Source organism: Myotis myotis, unplaced genomic scaffold (assembly GCF_014108235.1).
Source record: "Myotis myotis isolate mMyoMyo1 unplaced genomic scaffold, mMyoMyo1.p scaffold_m19_p_5, whole genome shotgun sequence".
Classification (NCBI taxonomy): Eukaryota; Metazoa; Chordata; class Mammalia; order Chiroptera; family Vespertilionidae; genus Myotis; species Myotis myotis.
The window spans coordinates 4,437,317-4,456,637 of record NW_023416357.1 but is presented as its reverse complement, the minus strand read 5'-3'; the positions used below and the strand labels follow the sequence as shown (position 1 = coordinate 4,456,637).

At 47.4% G+C, this 19,321-nt stretch overlaps 1 protein-coding gene across 1 annotated transcript in view; it reads left to right on the top strand.

The window, feature by feature from the left end:
• Nucleotides 1–19,321, top strand: part of ADAMTS12 (ADAM metallopeptidase with thrombospondin type 1 motif 12) — a 187,325-nt gene that overhangs the window by 96,275 nt on the left and 71,729 nt on the right. Inside the window, exons 4-7 of the mRNA XM_036310807.1 lie at nucleotides 4,272–4,468; nucleotides 5,171–5,254; nucleotides 11,213–11,337; nucleotides 14,659–14,808. Coding sequence (XP_036166700.1) covers nucleotides 4,272–4,468; nucleotides 5,171–5,254; nucleotides 11,213–11,337; nucleotides 14,659–14,808 — 556 coding nt within the window. The remainder of the gene's footprint in view (nucleotides 1–4,271; nucleotides 4,469–5,170; nucleotides 5,255–11,212; nucleotides 11,338–14,658; nucleotides 14,809–19,321) is intronic.

Genomic DNA, 19,321 nt, shown 5'->3' with positions numbered 1-19,321 from the left:
GCCCGGCACGGAGACCCGCACTTCCCCAGCTGCAGGAAAGTCAGCCCTGTGTCAGGCGGGAAAATGTCCTCCCTTCACCTGTCCTTTCGGCTGGATTTCTCTCGCGGTGTGGAGAATTCTCTAATTGAAACAAGTCACCTCCTGGGGAACAGGAGGCAGTTGTTGCAGTTTGTATTGTGATTCAGACATTGGTTCCAGTTCATCTCGCTTTTCCCTCACCCACGCATCAAACATTCACTGGGTGCCACTGTTTGCCAAACATGGTATTGGACACTGGGTGCAAAGCTAAAGGAGATGCCCTTCTGGCCCTTTAGGGACTTAAAGCCTATTTGGACAGCCCTTGAGTGCAGGAAATGACAGCAGAATGGGAAGTGCTGGGATCCAGAAGTTATTCCCGCCCAGAGAGGCACTCTAACTGTGTGTGTGTGTGTGTGTGTGTGTGTGTGTGTGTGTGTGTGTGTGTGTGTGTGTGTGTGAGAGTGTGTGTGTGTGTGTGAGAGAGAGTGTGTGTGTGGTATGGACTGAATGTGTCTTCCCAAATGTCCTGTGCTTATGCTCTGACCCCCAGTGCAACTGTATTGGGACATAGGGCTTTCAGGAGGCAACTAAGGTTACATAAGGGCATCAGGGTGAGGTCCTAATCCAGTTGGGTTGGTAGCCTCACAACAAGAGGACAAGAAAGTGATCTCTCTCTCTCCACATGCACACCTGGGGAGACCGTGTCGGCACACAGTGGGGAGCCAGGAAGAGGGCTCTCACTAGACCCCAGCATTGCTGGCCTCCTGGTCTTGACCTTCTGGCCTCAGAACTGTGAGAAAATAAATGTCTGGTGTTTGAGCCACTCAGTCTGTGGCATTTTGTTACGGCAGCCGGAGCAGACTAAGCCAGTCTATGTGTGTGGAGGGAGGGCGGTGCCAGAAGAGCTCCTCAGAACTGCTGGCAGCTCCCCTGCCCCTGAAGAACTGTCTGCCTTTGTCATCAGGCCTTGAAGATACATGTGTACGGCTGGCTTCTCAAACTTTCTAAAGTGTCTTAGCAGAAGCATTTCTTCTGTCAAGTCTGGGATGACTTCAACAGGACTCAGCAAAGTCAGCCTAGATGCACAAAGCCCAACATGTCCACAAACCTCTGGCACTGTCCATAATGGAACTGATGTATCTTTCCTGGGGAGTTAGTCTAAGCCTGATAATGACACTGTCATGTGTTCATTGCCACATTAGATAGACGGCTGTTCTGTACACGCCAGGATCGGGTCACGTCTTTGCCTCTCTTCATAGGCAGGTAGAGCAGGGCTGACCTGACCCATGCAGCCTGGTCCATAAATGTCCGTTGTTGCTGTAGTGGGATCAGACAGACTTGACTGGCCTCAGGCTCTGACGTTTACTATGTGACTTTAGGAAAATTATTAATCTCTGAGCCTCAGTTTCCCCATCTATGCAATGGTGATGATACTAGGGTGTATCTCATAAATTTGCTGGCACAGTTGAATGAGATCTTGTGTATAGAGAGTGCTTAGCACAAGATCTGGCCTTTAGCAAGTGCTTAGTGTAGGTTTTGTTGAAAATTTATCAATAGATGTCTGTCTTCCCCAGAGCCCCATCTCTCATTTTCACATTCCCCCTGCATGACTGTTTACCGTGTAACTCACCTGATCATTGACTGGAAAAATGGAAATAACCTGATGGCCTTTAAAGATAGTTTCCCCCTCTTTAAACTCTCTTTCTCAACATTGGGAAGATAAAAAGCAGAGGAGGGGGATTAAAGGAGAAGTGAGAAAAGAAAGAAAGGATGGCGGGAAGCAGAGCAATCACCTTTATCCTACCAGCCCCCTGCCAGCTTCTAACCTTAGAGACCTGAGGGCTTGAGAGGAGAGGGGACCACAGCTGACCAGGGACCCCAGGCTGCAGCCTGGAGCACAGGGATCCTCTTTAACTAAGGGGCTGCCTTTGGCAGGGTCCCTGCAATTGCTGTGAGCTGAAGCCTAGGAGAGGATCCAGCACCGAGGGGGCGGACGCCCAGCCTGCAGGCCCCATGAGAGGAGCAGACCTGTTCATCTGGGCTGTGTGAGAGTGCGAGGGTGCGGACGCTTCTCTGCTGGTCCGAGTACATTAGCTCTGGAGAGCTGTGAGCATTCTGGAAGTTTGGAGGACATCTGTCCCCACACATCAAAGACAGGAGAGGACTGAGAGAAGACCATCACACCTAATCGTGCTGATAGGATTCCTCCACTAGGCCCCATCTGCTAACAACCTTCAGAAACACGGGCCCCATGGAGCTCGAGCGTGGCTTGCTCCTGGCTTGCACAGAGAGATTTGGAAACAGATTGTAGTTTGAGAACTTTCTCCTGAGCTTCAAAAAGGGATGAGAGGGTGACAGACAGGGGAGTAGGTAGGGGTGCAGAATTAGAAACCAATAAAGTTTCTGGGGTTTTCTTAGGGAAGTCATACTTATCCACGCAAGGTAAGTGAGAAGGGAAATAGGAGGTTGTTCTACCACAGATGAAGTTAACCATCTCCCCCCCTAAGCCTTCACAGGACCTCCCTCCAAAGCTCACACAACCCTACATTATTTCCCAAAAGTCTTACATCAAAGTGCTGCTTTGTTATTTTCAAGTAAAATTCACAATAATAGCATTTGAATAGACCTAGACCTATGATTATGTCTCATTTTTTGTAACTATTACTCAGCGTGTTCTATTTCACGTAGACTGCGGAACTGGGAAGGGTTATGTTGCAAATCAGTGTAATCAACTCGACAACGCAAAGAGGCTGTAGCCACCTGCAGGAAGGGGCCTGGATTTAGAATCAAAGAGCAGGAACAGGCTGATGAGGGGAGGGACAGTGGAGGGGTTTCAGTTCAGCGCAGGAGGGAACTGACTAACAGAACAAGATGCCTGTGAGGAGGTGAGTGCCCCACCACCGGAGGTATGCACGCTGAGGCTGGGTGGCCATCGCTGGAGACTAGGAAGGAGATGTGAGGTTTGCTACCCTGCTCCCAGGTCCTGCCCCTGCCAGGGTCCAGGGTGCTGATCGGGGTGCAGGGGTTGGGGGTCTGGGAGGTGTGTGGCAGATAGAAATCTTCAAGGACTGAGACTCTGCTTCCCCGTCAGCCCAGGCTTCTTTCCTTCTTGATTCTCCTGATAAATTTATCCTTCATCAACTTCCTAAGCCGGCGATTTTCAACCTTCCTCATCTCATGGCACACATAAGCTAATTTCTAGAATTCTGCGGCACAGCAAAAATATATTATATTTTTTGCCGACCTGACAAAGGACATCGGTATAATTTTGATTCATGTACACTGGCCGGCTATTGTTGTGTAGAAATCGCTGTCCTGAGCCTCTGGGAGCTCACTGGAGCCTCTTACAGTAGACCCCAGTAGACCCACCGCCACTCGAGCTAAGCTTCCTGATGGTTGAAGTAGCACTTCATTCTGCTTGGTTTTAAACAGACCTCTTTCAAGCTGCAAGGAGGGGCTCCCTCGCTACAGGATTCCAGGATTGTTGAGAATGATTCTAATTTTCCTCATGATTCTGTAGCCTCTCCTAGGTTTTGCCTTCTCAACCACGGTCCTCGTTTATGAAATGCTATTCCTACTGAAAGCTGTTACTCGCCCTGGAAATTGCCCTGTCTTTCGCTGGGTCTTTTCCGGCTCCCTTTCCATTTTTTGGAAGTAGGATGTCCTGAACCACAGGTAGCTTTTCCAGCTTTCCTGCTCTCCAGTTTTACGTTGTTTACTCTGGGAGACGGTGTGATGCCCAGGGAAATGCGTGATTTTAAGGGCGTAGGAAATCCTGCATCTTACACTGACTTTGTGTAGCCAGCCACTTTGAACGTCAGTGTCTCCATTTGCAAAATGGAGACAGAAATATATACTTCAGACATGGGTGAGGGTACCAACTTGGCATTTTGAAGCCGACTACGTTGCCTTGGACAGTAGGCACTGAGTAATTTAGAGGAGGAGAAGGAGAGAAAGAGAACACTCCCAATCTTGGTGCTACTGTCTTGTTAACAGTGAGGGACCTGATTAATGAAATAGGTAACAATTATTTCAAAGCAGCAATGTTGAACTTCCCTGGATGATTCAAATTTCAGTTCTCTTGGTCATATTCATTTACATTGGTCCCTTCCATTTCAGCCATGTCTATAAGAACGTGCCTTCATACATCATTAATCACAAATTAAATTTATGGCTTTGTGTCTTTACAAATGTAAGTGGGAATATTGGAGAGAGACACAGAATTAACTGACTGCCTTCTGTTTAATGTGTAGACAGCCGTGGCACCTCCCAGGCGCTAGAGCTGCAGCGAGAGCAGTGGGAGAGGAGCGCCCGGCCCAGCAGGCGCGTCTCCCGGCGCTCCATCAGCCGGGAGAGATGGGTGGAGACGCTGGTGGTGGCCGACACCAAGATGGTTGAGTATCATGGCAGCGAGAATGTGGAGTCCTATATCCTCACCATCATGAACATGGTATGTCAGGCTTCGTGGGGGACACGGCATTAAAAATGCTCCACACTCCACAAATGAGAGAGACCTTCCTTTCTGGCTGTGCGTTTAGCATGAGAGAGGAATCTATTCCCCGTGGAAATGATGAGGGATGGACATTCAAGACATATTAGTCCTTCTCTTAATATGTGTGTCCTGGGACAATTTGTAATTTATCAGTTACATTTTCTACTAAGTATTTATCAAGTGACTCAATCCTTTCAGTATGACTTTATCTTATTGATGTCCCTCAGTGCACAAATGAGTAAACAGAGGCACAAAAACGAGAAAATGATTTCCTCAAGGTGGTTAGAGCTAATGACCCTGGATTTCCAGCTTCCCTTTTGCATGATTGATGTTTTCTAGTTTCCCAGAGAGTGTTAGTCCTGTGGAGATGGGGAAGGACATTTGCTGAGTCACTGATAGTAAGAGAAGAAGACCCTGGGTCAGGGACAGGGGCAAAGAGAAGAAATGCGCCAACTCCTCAAGCACACAGCCGATCAATGACCTTGGAAAGGTTGTCTTTACAGTAAATTTCACAAAGTGAGTTGGGCTGGAGGCCTACCTCACTCTTCACTCCAACAAAACTGCTTGACCTGTAAGATTACATTTGCTTCCCTCCTCTCCCCCCGGCATTTATCTGTTACCAATTCATATGGGCTAATGGGTTTCCATTTCTGACCCTAGGTCACTGGGTTATTCCATAACCCAAGCATCGGCAATGCAATTCACATTGTTGTGGTTCGGCTCGTTCTACTTGAAGAGGAAGAGGTAAGGGATAGTTTTCCCCCCACTCTTCAGACCTGTACCTTTGTACTCCCTGCTTCCTTTCTTCAGTAAACCACTTAATGGACAAGAGAGAGGGTACCAGAAAGGTGGGAATCTGGTGATGTCAGCTTTCTCACCATGTCCTGCAGAGCCGTTCATGGTCTTTCTGGTCTTTCCTTCTGTCACCCTTTGCCTTGCTTCCTGCCCTCACCCTCACTGAACTCTGGTTATGCGGGCTACTTGGCTTGTCTGCGCCTCCATATCTTGGTTTTATAAAATGGGGATGATAACCTCTACTGCCTGGAATTGCTGGGAGAATCAGATGTGTTAACCCATGTAATAGCATCGTATCTGGCTTTAGAACCCAGTCCATGAATGGTACTTGTTAGTATCATTTTTTTAAAAATATATTTTATTGATTTTTTACAGAGAGGAAGGGAGAGAGACAGAGAGTTAGAAACATCGATGAGAGAGAAACATCGATCAGCTGCCTCCCACATATCTCCCACTGGGGATATGCATGCAACCCAGGTACATGCCCTTGACCGGAATCGAACCCGGGACCTTTCAGTCCGCAGGCTGACGCTCTATCCACTGAGCCAAACCGGTTTCGGCGTTAGTATCATTTTTATGATTCTTATAATTATCAGCACCATCATTTAGGTTCCACAACAACTCTATAGATTCATTACTATTATTAGCTCATTTCTCAGATGAGAAAATTTGTCAAAGGCCTAAAGGGTGAGATTAGGGTCCTAAGAGGTTGGAGACTTCTTTAAAGCCCAGTATAGGGACAGTATTGGGAGGGCAGGCAGGGAGCTGGGATAAAGCCAGGTGGGCCCCATGTCACTGTGCCATCCAGGGTCACGCTGGCTTGCAGGAGCAGCAGAAGGGCTGACAGGCAGGAAGGAAATGAGTGTTATCACGGAGAAGGGCCTTCTTGGTCTCAGAGTGGTTTTGTGTTGGGTTCACTTTGTGACTCTGGAGTTGAAAAGCCTGCTCATTTTGGGAATCCAGGCTGACAATTTCCCATCTCCAGGGTGATTTGTGGTTCTACAATAACCTCTGTAACTTCTGCTCTTTCAGGATAAATGTTAACAATATTAACAAAGAATTTGAAGGCTGGTTCCTTTTTTAAATGAAAGACCAATATCTTTTCCTCTGATAGTTTGATGAGTTATTCCTTAAGCAATTGGGAAGTTTTCCGATTAAACTTTTTACTGCTTTTCTCTTCTCTGCTCATTCTCTTTCTTCCAGGAACCCAAGCCTGGCTAGGAGCATGTTCAGATTGTGTATTGAATCAAAAGCTGCTACCAGCAGGACTTCTCAAAGAAATCAAGACAAGATTTTTTTTTTCATTATAAAGAGCTTAAAAGGGACAGAACAACTTATAATAAAAGCCATGTACTTGGCAAAATCATTTTCTCTTTCCCATTTGGGCCTATTTCTGTGAGCTGTTGTTGACTTCCTCTGGGTCACCTCCCTGCTCGATGAGGTCACCTGCTCTAATGCATAGGAAAGGGGGAGTGGGAAGTGAATTGGACTCACTTGAGAAAATGAGGTGAGAAAAAAAATGATGCAAGAACAAAAAGGAAAATCTATTTTTGTTTACAAAGGAAATGGGGAGAAATTCGTGCGGATGGGGGTTTGTTTTGGCAAGATCAAATAATCCGGAGGTTGCTTTATGGAAATTGTTTAGCGCAAGTCTCCCCAGGCTCGCTGTGAGCCAGCGTAGTCTCTGCGGTGCATCTGCGTCTTGTGCAGGCCGAGGGCTGCACCGCAGCGAGGCACAGCTAATGACTCTTCCCAAGGCACCTGTGGTCAACTGCATTCAAAAAGCTAAATGAGTCCGTGCTCTTTGGATTTAACCTCTTAGGAGATTTGGAGATTTAGAGGCTGAGGGGACGGGAAAAAATCGTGCACTGGTAAAACTTCCCGGAAGAGTCATGACATTTAGTAGAAAAGCAGAGAGGTATCCCTAAGACCATGCCGCCGAACTTGGGTTGAATGCCCCGCCTTGTAGAGGGAAATTCTACACAGGGGCAGGGACCCAGCAGCAGTGATCCGCAACTCAGCTGTGTGTGTCGTTGCTTCACTTATAAGAGGAACACACAAAAGCAGCAGGGAGAAATCATGGGTGTTGAGTAAGTTAAAGAGGGGAAAGAGAGGAGAGAAAGATATTCTGGGTAGAGGGAGCAGCTTGAAGAGAGCAAGGTAACAAACAGCGTGGGGTGTGGGAATGAGGGCTGGGGGCAGTGGTAGTAGAAGCAGTTTGAAGGTTGCTAGAGCATAAACTGTGAGGTGGCAACAGAAGGGAGAGCTCCCCAGAGGCTAGACTTTGAGGGGTCTTGAGTCCTGGGTCATGTTATAGGTAGACTTTGGTTTGGATTAGGTTGACGTAGCAACGGCAAGGAGGATGGAACGAAAGAGAACAAGGAAACGAGGAGAGCACTTAAGCGATGCTGCACGCCTAAGTCCAAGCATGAAGTGATGAGGGTCTGAGCTAGGGTGGTTGGGGGTAAAGATGAAGAGGAGGTAGAATGAGCAGCCCGGGAGGACACATTGGGACGCAGGGTATGAAGGAGAGGAGGGCAGACACTGGTGTTTTTAGATTGGGACGCTGGGTTGATGGTGGTTCCTGGGACTAAGCCCGGGGATACGGGGAGAGCAGCAGGTCAGCATGCCGGGGAGGAATATCCGGGATGCTGAGATGGGGGTACCTGTGGTGCCATCCAGAAGGAGATGTCCATCAAGAGATTTGGATAGCCCTAACTGGTTTGGCTCAGTGGATAGAGCGTCGGCCTGGGGACTGAAGGGTCCCAGGTTCGATTCTGGTCAAGGGCATGTACCTTGATTGTGGGCACATACCCAGTGGGGAGTGTGCAGGAGGCAGCTGAATTGATGTTTCTCTCTCATCAATGTTTCTAACTCTCTATCCCTCTCCCTTCCTCTCTGTAAAAAATCAATAAAATATATTTTAAAAAAAGAGAGAGATTTGGATACATGAATCTGAACATGAGAGATTTGGAATGAGGTATGGATTTGAGAGTCAACAGCGTATAGGTGATTTCCCAAAATAGGACTGTGACTGAGAAGGAATTAAGCAATGAGCCAACAGAAGAGCACATGGAGGGGACTGAGAAGTGAACAGTGAGGAGGAGGAGGACAGAGCGTGGCGATCACGGAAGTAGAGGGTCTACTTGTGGAAGTGAGAGGTGGAGAACGAAGCGATAATCCTCGTCATCCATTGGGGAGTTGCTAAAGCTCTCAGTTACTCAAAGCAAACACATGTAAAGAAGCCTTCAATCGTTTGGAAACCACTTGTCCTAGACTAGTAGCTGCAAACCTGGGACCTACTCCACCAAAACCTGCTGTGTGACTTGGTTAAGGTCCTGCCCCTCCCAGGCCCAATTTTCTCATCATTTAAATGAGCAGATTGGAGGCATAGTTCCTAAGGTCCTTCGGGGAAATGGGCTCTTCCTAATGCTGGGAAACTAGAAGCAGAGTTCATGCAGCAACATCTGGAAAAGGACTCTTTTTCTCATGCTGAGGCTATGTCCTTGCTGATGCTGAATTTGGCTCAGGAACAAGGGGAGAGGATGCTACCCTTTATACCTCCTGCCTCCCGACCTGACCCTGGGAAAGCACTAATCTCTTTCCCATCTCTGTAACTCTGTCATGTCAAGAATGCTATAAAATGGAATCATCCAGTGTGCACCTCTTGAGATTAGATTTTTTCAGTCGGCATCACTTCCTTGAGATCCATCTAAATTGTGTGTCTCGAGTATATCAACATTCACTTTTCCTTACACGGACACATGTGGTTTGGTGTAAGGTCTTCCGATGCTGTGAGCCCAGCCCATGTTTCAAAGGACATTGTAGGGAGGCCGGTCCCCAGTTAGAACCACAGGTTCCTCTAGGAGCCCTTGTTCTCATTGCCTTTGTCAGGATCTGACCTGAGTGACCTTCAGCTAGTTCTTCAATAATGAACTTAACAATGCTCTCTTTACAAATAATGCTGAGAAGGTGCAATTAAATGAAAGAATATGTGTAAAAATCTGTCACATAATAAATGACTAAGAAATGTTTCCTTCCTGTTTTTTTCCCCTCCTTCCCTCTTTCCCTCCCTTTTTTTCCTTCTCTTTTCTTTTCTTCCTTTCCCTTCCTTTCTGTTCCCTTACATTCCTGCTGCCTGCCACCTGGCCAGTGCTTATGGTGGGTGTGGGCCATTCATTCCAGTAGGGCTGCTGTTCTGACTACTGCCTGACTGCCTGTGCCCCGCTGGTTCCCCAGAATCACTCCTCTCGTCCTCCATGATACATAATTTTGCTGGATGATGTCACAATGAGGTGGTTTTGTTTGTTTTTTAATTCTCACCTGAGGCTATATTTTTCCATTGATTTCTAGAGAGAGTGGAAGGGATGGGGAGGGACCGAGAGAGAAACATCAATGTGAAGAGAGACACATCGATTGGTTGCCTCCCATAAACACCCTGACTGGGGCTAAGGAACTAGCCTGCAACCGAGGTACATGTCCTTGACTGGGATCAAACCCGGGACCTTCAGTCCGTGGGCCCACGCTCCAACCACTGAGCCAAACCAGCTAGGGCACGATGAGGATTTTTAAACAATAAAGTCTGTTTCTTCTATTCCAGTTCATTGTACTAACCAGCTTGCTGACTTTTCACGAGTGATGAGCCATCTTTCTGTGCTTTCATGAAAGGAAGATGGTCTCTGGTGGTTAGGTAGCATGGGTGGGGAGCTGGGAGAGTCTCTAACAGGCAATTTGATTTGGGTGTGGCCTTAGCAAAATACAGGATAGTGGAGAAGCAAGTTCATAGTTTGATGAAGAGGGTGTGTGATGTCCTGGGGCTGAGCCCAGAGCAATAGACTGAGATTCCAGTGGGCCAGTGGCCCTAGTCATTCTCCAGGTAGTCCCCCCTTACCAGGATGGCCTATGTCAGTGATGGCAAACCTATGACACGCGTGTCAGAGGTGACACACGAACTCATTTTTTTGGTTGATTTTCTTTGTTAAATGGCATTTAAATATATAAAATAAATATCAAAAATATAAGTCTTTGTTTTACTATGGTAGCAAATATCAAAAAATTTCTATATGTGACATGGCACCAGAGTTAAGTTAGGGTTTTTCAAAATGCTGACACGCCGAGCTCAAAAGGTTCGCCATCACTGGCCAATGTAGAGACCGCCCCCCCCCCCCCCCCCCAAAAGGGAAAGGAATTTCTCCTGCAGAAATTCAAATGAAACCAGAGTGCCCTTGGAGCTGGGAGCCCATTTCCTTCTCCCTCATCTGACAAGTGATCACCCAGTTAATCTGGAGCAAACCCTCTCCTCCCGTCCCCACTAGCAACTGTGGGCCACATGGTGCCTCAAGAGCCCTGCAAGCTGCAGCCTGGGCACCTTCTACAGCATCCTAATTGCTGCCAGACAACCAGTGGCCCTAACCCTCGGCCCTTCACCCACAGATGTCAAACCAAGAAGGTTGCATTGACAAGAAACCACCCAGTGCAACCCCAGGCTTCTGGGATGCCTCGTGAAAGGAAGAGCTTTTTGTTGCAAGTCTATTCATTTTGTATTTGCAATAAAAATGCCTTTTCAGAATGGTCTTGACATTGGAAGCAGAGAGCCACTGAAGTAGAACTTGAAACAGCTGCGGGTCTTTGCTGACATATTTTTGGTTTTCCCTCAAGTGTTCCTTGTCCCAGTGATCATTTCTGTCCTAAGTTCTCCCCTCCAGGTTCTCTTTGTGGAAGCCATGAGAGTCACAGTGTTTAAGCAGAGGGTTAGCCCAGAGAAGGAACTTGGCCTCTGCCCAATTCTGCGAGATCTCTGAGGCACTCACCCAGTGCTCATCTCTCTTGGCTGCTTCTGGGGACTAATGTGATAAGCCCCGACCACGGTAAACTCACCCCTGCAATCTCTTCGTCTTCCTTCTCCAGCAAGGACTGAAAATAGTGCACCATGCCGAGAAGACACTGACCAGCTTCTGTAAGTGGCAGAAAAGTATCAATCCCAAGAGTGACCTCAACCCTGCCCATCACGACGTGGCCGTCCTTCTCACCAGGTACCCCAGAGACCACGGGGAGGCCTGGGGCTACAAGCAGGGCGGGCTGGCAGGTGGGAGGGCTGCCAGGTAATCAAACTCATGAAATTCCCTTATTCTTTGCTGTTCTTGGTCATTTCCAAAGGTAGCTTCTATGATCTAAGCAACTCCTGACTCCCATATGAGTGAGGGGACAGATAGCAAGTCTCTGTGGTAATAAACTGTCTGCTGGCAAAATGCTGGCCCCTTGCCTATCCCAATGGTGATTTGCTCTTTAAAATGGCTTCCCTATGGGCTTTATAAACAATCATAACACTTGTCTGCGGATCCTCATTAAAGACTCCAGTTACCTTTAACCATGGGATTCCCACCCGTTATTTTTTGTTTTAAAAATGTTCCTCCAGTTAAGAAACATGCGACAGTTTCTAGAGAAATCAGTCCTCCTTGTAACTGATCTCTGACTGAGGTTGAGGACAGAATGTGGGGAGCAGGTCCTCCCTGAGTAGACAGAGGGTTTGCTTATGCCTCTCTACCCGTTACCCTCATGACACACCATTTTGTTTTGACAACTGGTAGACCCTGTGGTTCTAATTAGAACATCAAACCTTCTAGGACTCATAGCTGTGAAAAGCTAGTGAACTAAAACCCAGGCTCTTAGAAGGCTCTGTTTGCTCATTAATTCAAAAAATATTTATTGAGCACCCACTGTATACCAGATACTATTTTAATCTAGACAAATAAAGATCTTACATTAATAGGGTGGAGTAAGTTCTCATGGGGCAGTCCTGTGAAGATTCAGAGACATCAAGAAATCCAGGGATGTGTAATAAAAGAAGCCCCTTTGCCTGGCCCCTCAGCCACCGAGAATCCCCTGCACTGGCAGGCCCTGTGTGTGTGTGTTGTCCCTGAACACGCTGGTCTGTCATCTGTCCCTTTGACAGGATAATCCCAGTGCATCGGATGCCAAGAAGAATCAGCCCTGACTCTATCCAAATACCTGCCTTGCCCTGGCCAGAAACCCCAACCATCAGACTCACTCTTTTGAGTGAAAATATCAAAATTTGCCAACATGGCCCTGCTGGTGTGGCTCAGTGGTTGAGTGTCAACCTATGAACCAGGAGATTACGGGTCATTTTGAGGTCATGGTTGATTCCCGGTCAGGCGACATGCCCGGGTTGTGGGTTCCCTGGGAAATAGGTTAATGAGGGTTTGGGATGTAAGCCTGGAGGCTGTGGGGGGCCAGCAGGCAGCCAGGGAACCTCAGGGGACTGGGCTGAAACCCAGAGAAGACTTCAGTCCAGGCAGGACCTGTCTCCAGGGAAGAACCCTGGGTTCCAGGACCAGCACTGGTCGCCTGGAAGCTGTGTCTCAGCTCAGTCTCTTTTCTCTCCCTGAAAGCAGGAAGAGTTCTCCTCTCACTCTCACATGAAGAAATGAGGGAGTTAGCTAACGGGAGCTGGCATTGTGGAGTGTTTTATATGGGCCAAGCACTGCGCCACATCTATTAGACAATCGCCATTCCATTTAATCCCCACAGGAACACTGGTGGTTGACTACTATCAATCACTCCTATTTTACAGATGGGGAAACTGAGGCTTGGTTAGGCCCCTTGCCCAAAGTCTCATTGCCATTAGCAGGTAAAGCTGGGACTTAAATCCAGATAGACCGCATTAGCTATACTCTTACTGTGCGTATGATGGCTCTGCTCTCCTTTCTTTTCTTACCATGATCATTTTTCTTTCTTAGAACAGGGGTCTTGTCTCAAGCTCTGATGAACCTCATTGGCTGCTACGCAGTGGAGAGTAGCAGTTTCTAAAGCAGGATTTCTCAACCTCGGCCGCACTGACTTTCTGGTTGCATCATTCCTTGTTGTGGGGGGGGTGTCCTGTGCACAGTATATGTCCAACAGCACCTCTGGCCTCTATCCATGAGACACTTGTAACCTTCCTCCAAGCTGTGACAACGAAAACTGTCCCCCGACATTCCCGAATGTGCCCTAGGATGGGGAGGGGAGCATAGCAGCCCCTGCTGAGAGCCACTGGCCTGAATAAATAGGGAGGATGAGGAAGGGAGGGAGGTATAGGACAGAGCTGGCTGCGGGAGGACTATGCTGAGGTCCCCTTTAACTGCGTTATCTGTACAGTCACAGTCAGTAGGATGTGGCTTTGGCTTGAACACTCCATGAAATGGGGCAGGTGGCTGGATGTCAAGGCATGTTTTCTCTTTGATAACCCCGTGCATGGGGAGGTCGAGCTAATGATCTTTTGGGGAGCTTGGGCTGCTTACCTACAAAAACCATATTCCTACAATTCTTTTATTACCCCCTTGTATCACCTTTAGCATGTAGTAAGCACTCAGTCAACAATTATTTAATGGACCTAGCTGCCTGCACTATCTTTCCTGTAGAACAGCGGACACACAAAACAGACCATGTGTGGCCAGAAATGGCATCCGCACAAAACCTAGGCGCTGAAGATCTGGAGCTGACTAAAGCTCACACTTTGCTGGCATTTGCGCCAGTCACTCTTGGCAAAGAGCTCTTCTTGAACCGAAGAAAACCAAGTGACCAGTGAATGACTCTTTCAAACGCTTGTCAGGGATGGAAACAGTCCCCACCAGGATGTGGGTGCACATTTTTATATTTAAAAGCCGTAACTAGCATTTTGGAGATCCTGGAGTCTCTCCTTTCTTCTTTCAGGTTAGGGAAATAATGAAGGGAATGAATTCCTGATGAAAAGAGGAACAATGCCTCTCTCTCTCTCTCTCTCTCTCTCCCTCTGACTTTGATTGTTTGTCCCCTCCCATATGCAATAGTGATAGGGTAGTAAAGCTGAAAAGAAAATTGATTTGATCTCTGGATGGGTTTATCAGACCAATTGCCTTTTTCATGAGTGAGAAAAAATTCTCATACGAGTTTTGAACCCAGACCTCAGAAAAAAAACCAAAAATATTTCACATTTGAAAGACCTCAGTGACTGCTATTGTTCCTTCCTTGTTTACAATTCCAAATCAATTTCAATTTTCAACCAGATCCTTCTTTTTCTGAGAAAAATAAAATAATTTGCTTCCTGAGATCAAGAGCAAAAGCAACTCAAAATAAAACATCTGCATAAATTCTCACATTCCTTAGATGATAGGGAGATTCATTAATCAGGGGTGAAATCAGAATAATCTTAATGAATTCAAAATCACTCCCTCTGCTCGCATGGACATTTAAACACTTACTTTCATGATGCTCTACAGACCACACTGAATGTGAATGAATGCCCAGCTTTTCCCAGGCAGGTTTTGGAGGTGTTCCACTCTCTGCATGTCTCATGCATCTCTGTCCTCTGCTTTCAGAAAAGACATCTGTGGGGGTGTCAATCGCCCCTGCGAGACGCTGGGCCTGTCTCACCTGTCGGGCATGTGCCAGCCTAGCCGGAGCTGTAACATCAATGAAGACTCGGGCCTCCCGCTGGCCTTCACGATTGCCCATGAGCTCGGACACAGGTAAAGGGCCAAGGAAACTGCGATCTCTTCGCCGTGTCCATGTGTCAGTCTCAGGTAGTAGACGGAATGGGAAGCACCTTAAAGGGGCATAGGCAGTGGGACGGCGCTGTGGCTTGAAACTCACCCTCCTCAACCTCTGCTTCCTCACCTGTAATGTTAGACGTAATCACACACTTTAAGGACCCCGGGGCCTCCTCTGCCCTGACCGCTTGTACCATCTGCATCACACTGCAGTTCCCTGGAGTAAAATGAGGTGAGCAGGAGCAAGGAGATAAGCTTTAACTCATTGTTTAATGCAGGAGAAACAATGCCTGTTTAGTTCTTTTTTTTTTTTTAAATATATTTTTTATTGATTAAGATATTACATATGTGTCCTTGTCCCCACGTTACCCTCTACCCCCCACCCCCCCCCCACCCCCGCTCATGCCCTCACCCCCCCGTTGTCCATGTCCATTGGTTAGGCCTATATGCTTGCATATAAGTCCTTTGGTTGATCTTTCCCCCTTACCCCCACCCTCCCCTACCTTCCCTCCAAGTCCCGACAGTCCAATCAATGCCTCTCCGTCTCTGGATCAGTCCTTGTTCATCAGCTTATGTTGTTCATTATATTCCACAAATGAGTGAGATCCTGTGGTATTTATCCGCTCTCAAGTTCCATCCCTGCTGTGGCAAATGGTAAGAGTTCCTTTTTCTTCTTCCTCTTCTTAAAGAATACCTTTCAGCATTTCATATAATGCTGGTTTGGTGGTGATGAACTCCTTTAGCTTTTTCTTATCCGTGAAGCTCTTTATCTGACCTTCTATTCTGAATGATAGCTTTGCTGGATAAAGTAATCTTGGTTGCAGGTTCTTGCTATTCATCACTTTGAATATTTCTTGCCAGTCTCTTCTGGCCTGCATGGTTTCTGTTGAGAAATCAGCTGACAGTCGTATGGGTACTCCCTTGTAGGTAACTGACTGTCTTTCTCTTGCTGCTTTTAAGATTCTCTCTTTATCTTTTGCTCTTGGCATTTTAATTATGATGTGTCTTGGTGTGGTCCTCCTTGGATTCCTTTTGTTTGGGGTTCTCTGCGCTTCCTGGACTTGTAAGTCCATTTCTTTCACCAGGTAGGGGAAGTTTTCTGTCATTATTTCTTCAAAAAGGTTTTCAATATCTTGCCCTCTCTCTCCTTCTGGTACCCCTATAATTCTGATGTTGGTACGCTTGAAGTTGTCCCAGAGGTTCCTTACACTATCTTCATATTTTTGGAATCTCTTTTCTTTTTTCTTTTTCGGTTGGGTATTTTTTGTTTCTTTGTATTTCAAATCTTTGACTTGATTCTTGGGATCCTCTTTTCTGCTGCTGGATCTCTGTAAATTATTCTTTATTTCAGTCAGTGTATGCTTAATTTCTAGTTGGTCCTTTTTCATGTCCTCCATGGTCTCCCTATACTTATTGAGGGATTCATTAAATTTATCGGCGGTTTCCATAAAATTCTTGAAAAACCTTATAACCGTGGCCTTAAACTCTATATCCAGTCGTTTGCTTTCCTCCATTTCTGCCATTTGTGACCTGTTTCTTTGTCTCCGCATTTTGGCTGCTTCCCTGTGTTGATAGAGTGGCCCTGTGCGCCAGGTGTCCTGTAGGGCCCAGTAGCTCAGCCTCCCCAGTTACCTGGGGTGGACACTCTTGGTGCACTCTTGGTGCCTTGGTTGTTGAAGAATCACTGGGAGGAATTGACCTCCAGGCCAATTGGCTGTGAGAATCAGCTGTGTCTAAAGTGGGAGAACTTCTGTGCTGAAGACACCCTTCTGGGGCAAGACTTGCTTCAGTGGGGCTTTGGTGCTCACTGAGTCTGCTCCCTGAGTGTGTCTCTTATGGATCTGAGGAGTTGCAGTCTGGATGGACCCCCTCTGACCACTGGGTACAGTGGCTCCTGGATCTAAGGAGGTGCTAATTCAGCCTCTGCCTGAGGCCACACAGCAGGAGCCACGAAGAGGCTCAGCTGTGAAGCAATGCAAGCCGCTGCGGGGCCTTGGGCCTTCTCTTGGAAGTTCCAGGTGTGCCTGGTTCGGCTGCAGTTAGGTACATTCACATGCAAAAGCCTCTGCGGCAGCCTGGGTGGGGCGGGGTCTCAGGGAGTCAGAGGGCGGAGAAAGCGGCCATGGCCGATTCTCCGCCCGGAGTCGCGCGTCTCAGTGTTCCGGTAACGGCTGCAAGCACCTCTGAGGGAAAGCCGCCCTCAAGTTCGCTCGCTGCCGGACAGACCAGCTTCTCCCCGTGTGAGACCTGGGTCCCCAGAGACTTCCCGGAACCGGAGTTCAGAGCTGTCGGGAGTTTGTGATTCAAAAAGACAGCCGCGTCCTCAGGCGCCACCCCCTTTCCTCGCGCGCACGCGCAGCCGTACCTCTGCACTTCACCTCCGCAGCGCCTCTGGCTCTCAGCGTGCTTTTCTTTCCTTCTAGTTGTGGACTTTACACTCAGCCAGCCTTCCTGTTGTTCTGGATGATGTTTGCTCAGTCCTTTGGGGTAATTTTCAATTGTTGTGTGAGGCAATAATTTCCCGGTGTTTACCTATGCCTCCATCTTAGTTGCTCCTCGCCTGTTTAGTTCTTATGAAATAATAATTGTATTGATATCATTAAAAAGTCACAACCCGTAACATTTTGTCCCCTTCCTTTATGCCAGACACTTGGCATCATGCCACTGAATCATCTCAATGACCTTATGATGTAGGTAACATTGTGAGTCTCATTTCACTTCCATGTGTAAAGGAGAACATTGACTAAATAAGAAATTGAAAACTGCTATAAACTTGGAAAGACCATCAAACAAACACCAGTGAACAGGAGGTCTGAGTTGTCCCAAAAACGTGTAACTTTGATTAGATGAATTTTTTAAAAGCTGGTTTCAGAATGTTTGCGTGAGGTAATAAGGAGGATCCAGGAGGTCCCCGTGGAGGAAAGATCTTAGCTTATTTGTAATGCACTTTGTTGGGCTACTTACAAACCACAGATAAGAGCACATCACACTAACTAGCGACTCAGAGGGGAGCCAAGTAAATGACTCAGCTACACTCCCTGCCTGTCAGGCGGCTGCCAGCCTGGAATCCTCCCTCCAAAGAAGGGACAGAACGCTGGGCTGTGCTCAGGTGTGCTTCTGGGAAAGGTGGCGTTGGCAAGAACCCTGGAGACTGGCTTATTCCAGGGCTGGCCTTTCCGGCCTGGGCTTTCTTGTCATTTTTTTCATGTCATATTGGAACTTTGCAAACTGCGTTTACCTGTAGAGGATTGGCTTTGGAGTTGGGAAAAGTGAGTGCTTATTCCTGGCTTTTCCATCAACAGCTATGATGACCTTAGATAATTGCCTTCACCTCTCTACACCTGTTTTCTTATCTGTGAAATGAGTAGATGGAATAAGGCAGTTTCTTAGGTACTATGATTTCTTGATCCTTACCAAAAACCCCTAGGAGATCAATGTGATGTGTTCTAGTATCTTGCTGCTACATGCTATTTGAGTCAGCTTAACTCTTGGCAGCCCTGTGAATGAGTGATGTGCTGTCCTCGGCAGCCCTGCCCAGCTCCCATAGACTCATGCCTGTGGCTTCATTTATGGAGTCAACCCATCTCATATTTGGTCTTTCCCTTTTCCTGCTGCCTTCTCCACCCCTCCCCCCAGCAGTATTGTCTTTTCCAAAGAACCCTGCCTTCCTAAGCTGCGTCCCTTGTCGAAGTGTCCCATCGGCTTCCCCTTTCATGTTCTCCCATAAATTATGGTGAAAAGGGAGAAGGACGTGAAAAGGGAGAAAGACAGTTTTGCTCTTTTGTGCTGTGAGTACCGCAGCAGGAGAACGAAGACAGCTTGAGGCAGCATTGGCCCTCCTGACTCTAGACTCATAGAAAGCCAACCGGGAGCTCTTCACTTTCTACCAAACAGACATTTTTGAATTAGCCACATGGCTCCCCCGGGTGCATAGACGAGACAAATCTTGCCTCAGATTGCCGGGGTCCAACCCCAGGGGGTCCAGGGGTCCCCAAAGGTGTGGATGGAGTTGGCGAAGAAGGAATGACACGGAGACAGCGTTCAGTTGATCAGCAGCCTAGCCAGGATCTCTAGCCAAGTTCTGTTCAGGATCTCCAGCGAAGTTCTGGTTAGGATCTCCAGCCAGGTTCTGTGTCCATGTTCTCTTGCTAGGTTCTCCAGCCAGGTTCTGTCCAGGTTCTCCAGCCAGGTTCTTCCCTCTTGCCAATTTCTGTAGTCAGGTTCAGTCCAGGATCTTTTCCCATGTTCTCTCGCTAGGTTCTGTCTCTAGGTTCTGAGGCCAGTTTCTGTCCAGGAACTTTTGCCATGTTCTCTCCAGCGAAGTTCTTCTGTCTCTAGAGAACGTTCTGTGTAGGTTCTGTGCCTAGGTTCTGTCTCTAGGTTCTGTATTCTAAGTTCTGTGTTCTAAGTTCTGTGTTCTAAGTTCTGAGTTCTAAGTTCTGTCTCTCTTGGTTCCGTATTCTAAGTTCTGTGTCTTGCTGTCTTATTACAT